This window comes from Otolemur garnettii, unplaced genomic scaffold (assembly GCF_000181295.1).
Source record: "Otolemur garnettii isolate 467f Iridium unplaced genomic scaffold, OtoGar3 scaffold00072, whole genome shotgun sequence".
In the NCBI taxonomy this organism is placed as follows: Eukaryota; Metazoa; Chordata; class Mammalia; order Primates; family Galagidae; genus Otolemur; species Otolemur garnettii.
This window is the reverse complement of record NW_003852467.1, coordinates 309,683-316,177: the sequence shown is the minus strand read 5'-3', so window position 1 is coordinate 316,177 and position 6,495 is coordinate 309,683. Positions and strand designations below refer to the sequence as shown.

Sequence of the window (6,495 nt, the reverse complement as noted above, 5' to 3'; positions counted from 1 at the left end):
AAAAAAAAAAAAAAAAAAAGAATGACCATAATCTATATAACACTTAATGAAGGATTTTATAAGCCTATACTTAAGTTCCATGAAATATACATTTCATAATAGAGTACCCTTTTCATGAGATAAATGAATGGTTCCAGGAGCAGAAATACTTGAACTTCTCTTGAGTAAAGGTAATAATTTTAAAAAAATTTTTAGTCATATTTAAGCATGAAAATGACTAAGATTCCTTTCTAAGTTTGTTAGAGATTTTAGAATCAAATGTATAGTCCATTTCAAATAAGTCTCCTAAGTCTACAGGCATTTTTGTCATGATTATATGCATCATTTTTATTTTCTTTCCTTTTATTTTCTTTTTACTCCAAATCTTTAGCTTTCATTAAAATATAATTTCCTTAATATTACATATATCTTGTAAGTCCTACAGGTTGGCTTTTAGAACAGATCAAAAATAAATATATACCACATCAATGTCAGTACACACATGGCTCAATGAAAATAAGGAGAAAAGAAAGAAACAACAGAATGGTTTTCTAAAATTACATCTTCACTTCTATGACAGCCACTCAATAGTTACAGCTAAATTTAGTCATAAACTTAGATGCAGAAGTAAATGTTCATTTATGTCCTAGTGTAGCAGTTTAATATTTTCTATATAAATGATCTTTTGGGGAATTTACATACACACATGGCAAAAAGAGCCATTATTAATTGTGATTTAGACAGAATCCAACACAGACTTTTGAGTTGATGTTGGAATGAGTTAAGACTCTGTGGGCTATTAGGACAGAATTAAAGTATTTTATATGCAAGGAAGACATAAATTTGGGAGAGGCAGAAGTGGAAAGCTAAAGTCTGAATATTTGTGTCCTCCAAAATCCATATGTTGAAAACCTCATCCCCAGAGGAGTGACATTAGCAAGACAGCAAAGTAATAGATATCAAACTTCATTCTATCCATAAAAAACAATAATCAGTCATCCATCAAAGAAAATAGCCTAAGGAGGGCTCAAGAATCCAGTTAAGAACTTAGAGCAACACAGTAAAGCAAAAAATAGACAGTAATAAAATAGAAAGATCACTGGAGAGACAGGTATACCTGAGATGTCTGGACTTGGATAAGAACAAAGATGGACAGGACTTATCATTATCAGCTACATGATAGGTGCCACCATGGCCCCATGGCCTGGTCCACACAGTACACCAGCAGCTTTTCCCCTAGAGGTAACTAATAGCTATTCATGTCATAGATCCCTTAGAAAAGGAGAGAGACTGCTGTGCCCTCTCCCTACCCAAGATGGAGCCACTCTTAGGTCAGGCAGTCGGGAAAATTAAGAGCTGTCAATAAAAGACCTTCAGAGAGATATTTCAACCATTTCAACTTGTGAGGACACAGCAAGAAGGCACCATCTATGAATTATAAGGCAAGTCCTCAAAAGACACTGAATCTGCAGATGCATTGATCTTGAACTTCCCAGCCTCAGAAGTATGTTTGTACACTACTCAGTTTATGGTATTTAGTTAAAGCAGCCCAAATAGATTAAGACACAATTATGTCATGGATCCTCAAGATTGCTTACAAGTAGTCAAAGTCACATTGTATTAAATGTGAAGGACTTTGTTAAATACACAAGCACATACACACCCATGGTTTGTACAGGTGTCAGTTTAATAAGAGTGTCACTCTACATTCATATTGGCTGGTTTTGAAATCTCTAATTCATCATTTAACAGCAGGGAAAACTGGGCTCCTTTTTTAATGCCTCTGTATTCTACCTCTTTATTGGTAATATGAGGCTACTAATAGGGTGTTAGAAAGACTAACTACAAAAAGGTACATAAAGTGTGTATTATATATGTTATTACATGGAAAATGTTAAATATTAAGTGTGTTCATATTTACATATGTAATGTATTTATTATGTAAATATATTAGTATTTACATATTATAATAAACATAAATATGTGGATATAAAAAGACTGGAAGGAAATGAACTAACAAATTGTGTTTGATGTAATTCAAGGTGATTTTTGTTTTCCTCTTTACTTTTCTATAACTCAAATTTTCAATGATGTACAGGTTTACATTCATAATAAAAATAACAAATGCTAATTTCATTAACAGGAAAAACAGTCATAAGCTAAATTATTGAAGTTTATTGTGTCCACTAGGAACAATTTCCACATAATGATAGATTTTAAATCCTAGAATAAGCTATTACATTTAAGAGTGGGAAAAATGGGGAAACATTAATTCTTTTCACTAGTATCATCCTTCTAGAAGGGTGGAGAATAGATTTCAAGTTTTCAAATCTCTGACAACAAAACAAATGGCTCCATGACAATGTCTAAGTGAACTTATATTATTATCTCCATTATGTTCTTGAAAAATGGATGGGTTCATTTTCTATAAGTTTTATTCTAAGATTTGGTTTATAATAAAAAGAGGGGAAGTGGAGAAATTTTTCTCCTTATTTGGTTTAGGCTTGATATTGTCTTACCCACGCACACTCAGCTCTTATAAGTTACATATGCTAGCATGATAACAAAGCAAGGACACTGTCCAAAATTGGGTCCAAGGTATTCTAAATACAATTTAAAATGGTCCCTATTTCTTATTATTTCTTTGTTTGGTATACTAGTGCAGAAATAAAGACTATAGCTTGAAAACTTAGGTTAATGTAGAGAGATAAAGTAGTAACAGAAATAAGTTACATATGCTAGCATATGTATACTAGTGCAGAAATAAAGACTATAGCTTGAAAAGTAACTTAGGTTAATGTAGAGAGATAAAGTAGTAACAGAAAAACAGAAATCATTACCACCTGTTGGCATATCAAACACAATTCGTTGATCTATCAAAACTCATGATTTAATTCCTTAATACTATTTATACTTCATTTTTGAGAATGGGATAGTAATAGACACATTAACCAAGTGTCATCAGAACACAGACAATTTTTAAGTATACATGCATGCACATATACATTTACTTATCTATCATCTACACATGCATACACAATGACTGTGAGAGGAAACAAAAATGGCAACATTGGAGAATCTTTCACGTACGATTATGAATCTTTACTTTCTTTGTTCTTCATGCTCTCATAGTTTCTAAATTTTCTATAATGGGTTTTACAATCACAGTCAACCATATATAATGTAAAACAATTGGTTTTACAATCACAGTCAACCATATATAATGTAATATGTGTATATATTACAAAACTATATATATATATGTGTATATATAGTTTTAGCATGTATTTGTTTCAGTTTCCTGTAAGAAACAATCTTAGTACATACAAAACAAATTATCTTGTTATCTATATGGTCAAAACAAATGTAAAATAAATTAAAATTAAATGCATACATTAAAAACAATTAACTGGGCAAGGTGGCTCATGCCTGTAATTCTAGCACTCTGGGAGGTTGAGGCTGGTAGATTGCTTAAATTCAGCAGTTTAAGAACAGCCTAAGCAAGAGCCAGAGATCCCATCTGTACTAAAAGTAGGAAAAAAAAAAAACTAGCCAAGCATGATGGCTGGCACCTGTAGTCCCAGGTACTTGGGAGGTTGAGGCAAGAGGACTGCCCAAGCCCAAAAGTTTGAGGTTGCTGTCAAGCCATGACACCATGGCAATCTATCCAGGGCAACAGAGTGAGACTCTGTCCAAATAAATAAATAAATAAATAAATAAGTAAAATAACTATTAATCAGCTGTTTTATGTTATTAGAATTATTTTTAAAAAACTGGTGAGGAATCTCATAAAAATTTGACTATTTGTCTTTGTCTGAATGATCTTTTCATTATATATCTATAATTAAAAAATCCAAATCAATTTTTATAATTATAATACTTACTAAATTCTTAGAGTTGATATGTTCAATAAAGTATAATAAAAAAATACTTACTTGGGAGAAATTGCTACAACATTCCCTGATTGGGAGAGGGAAAAGTCAGTAGCATCTCTTCCAACAATTATAGCATTATACACTATGTTTCTTGAGCTTGAATTTTTTAGTGAAATCTATGTAGAAGAAGAGGGTATAAATAAAGTTATAAATATGCAACTGTGTCACTTTTTACTTTTATTACGGAATTCGATACATTGTAATGATAAAATACATTCCTTATGTAATGATAAAATACTTATACCTTGTAATGATAAAATACTTATAAAATACTTATTTAAGCTCAGCTAAGTGTAGGAAGCCAGACGTATTTAGAGAGATATGTGTGTATGTATAGATATGTGTAGCTCTGCCTAAGCGGGCAGGGAGAAGAAGCTTTCAACAAAGGAAAGGACAGATGCAAAAGCTTCTCAACATAAAAGATCTGAAGATCAAAATTTGAAACTTGAATTTTATTTTTATTGCAAAGGGAAAAACTCAACTCCCATCATTCTGCAGGTTATGTGATCACTCTGGTCTGTTTTCAGTAAGAATCCTGTTATGCTAGCTTAACCGGAATTACCTCTTAATCTATATGCTTCCTCTTAGTCATTTTCCATCTGCTGACCAATTCTGCTTCTTTATGAATTCCTATTTTCCTTGTATTTTTAGTTGAGCTAAATCTCTCTTCTCTACTGAAAAACTGCATTGCCGTAGTCTCCGTATGTATCACAATTCTGAATAATTTCTGCCTTATCATTTTAGCAAATGTCACAAAGAATTTTTCCTTTAACAAGATGCAAAGGTATCATGGAAGGAGAAGACTTGGGGACAGGAAGAATTGTCAAAATTAGAATGAAGAAACAGTAACTACAAGTTAAGAAGTTTAGGAACTATAGTCACAGATATTTGAAAAGAGAAAAATCAGCAATATGCACAGTTCTAGTGAATCACAAGGAATATGGTGGAGAGTTGAGGAATGATTAAATTAACTTCCTAGTTAAATGGAAACTATGGTAACTTCTAGAAAAAAAGTGTGCTATTGTTGAAGAGTTTCCACCTTTGATTTCTTCAAGGATCTGAAAATACCATGTTCTCATCTACTTAATGGTAGTAATTATAATGAGGGAAAGACCACTCTAGTGTGGTATTTTTCATGGCTGTACATATATATGTGTGTATGTCTGTATGTATGTGTATATTTCAGGTATTTATTAACAGACCAAGTGACTTTAAATCCCAGAGAGCTCATTGCTATTGTTTTGGAAGGAGATATTGAAAATTATAGTGGGCTCATTTTGAAAGAGTGTCCAGTCTGCAACTGGTGGACTGCATGTAGATTATTTGCAGACTGTTTTGCTTCTCTTTGGTGTTGGATATCATGAAAAGCAAGCATGGACCTCTTATGTTGCTCATCAGCTTTGATTAGTGTTTGTGTATTTAATGTGTGGCCCAACACAACTCTTACTATTCCAATGAGTGGTAGGAAAGAAAAAGATTGGACACCCCTTAGATCTAAACTTTTAGATCATAAGGAAGCCATTTATTCTCATTATGTCATACATATGACACAAAGGCCCAGGCTTATTCACGGTAAAACAATTCCATTCAACTCTAGGATTCCATGCAGAGTTGATGAAGTGTAGATATAGATAAGAGACAGCTGTTCAAGGGAAGAAAAGAAAGATTTGAAGTCTCCATTTGTTTGTTTGTACTTACATCTATCCTTTAACTATTGTGCTTCTATGTAAATTATGTTTCAAAAAAGAGTCTGCTTGCTTTTAATGGCTCAGAGTATCACTGTACTCCATGTGTTTTCACTGATTACTATGTTTTCTTACTGGTTTCAGTATTCTAGGCTTCTCTTGGTGACTCATGGCTATCGAAATACTTTTTGATTCTAATCGCCATTCTTGAGATTTTTCTGTGTTAGGGAAAGTTGATAGGGCTGATGACAATAACATTCTACGATTTAGGCACTGCCATTTACAGAGTTAATTTATAGGAGCAAACAGTGAAATAAATTCTCATTTAGCCACATTAAAATCATTGATCTTCTTAAATGAAAGTTAAAATCAAACCTTATAATTTGTTTTATATTTCATTTACACTTAAATTTTATTTTTTCCTTCAAAAACTTATCTTACATTTGTGAAAAATAAAAGGAACACCTACACAATCTGATCTATATTCTAAAGGTACGAAGATCATTTCTAATAAAGAGATAAAATGAGAAAAGAAATATGTTTTAATTTTGGTTTTCACAACATAGTTAATTCTTTTGTTTAAACATTTGCTAGTGTTAATATTAACTATTTTTTAAAATGGCAACAATTATACCCTTGTTCACTTGTACCCTTGTTAGACAGACCATATAGGTGATCTTTCCAGTCACCCTCCCACCACCCAGCTGCCCTTCTGGTTTGTATCAGAATGTTTATTGTAGCCCAATTCATAATTGCCAGGTCATGGAAGAAGCCCAAGTGCCCATCGATCCACGAATGGATCAGCAAACTGTGGTATATGTATACCATGGAATACTATGCAGCCCTAAAGAAAAACAAAGACTTTACCTCCTTCATGTTTACATGGATGGAACTGG

The 6,495-nt window shown here is 32.5% G+C and overlaps 1 protein-coding gene across 1 annotated transcript in view; it reads right to left on the bottom strand.

Moving 5' to 3' along the window:
* CFAP47 (cilia and flagella associated protein 47) overlaps positions 1 to 6,495 on the bottom strand; it is a 296,774-nt gene that overhangs the window by 146,324 nt on the left and 143,955 nt on the right. Inside the window, exon 37 of the mRNA XM_012807582.2 lies at positions 3,915 to 4,030. Within this exon, the coding sequence (XP_012663036.2) occupies positions 3,915 to 4,030 (116 nt within the window). The remainder of the gene's footprint in view (positions 1 to 3,914; positions 4,031 to 6,495) is intronic.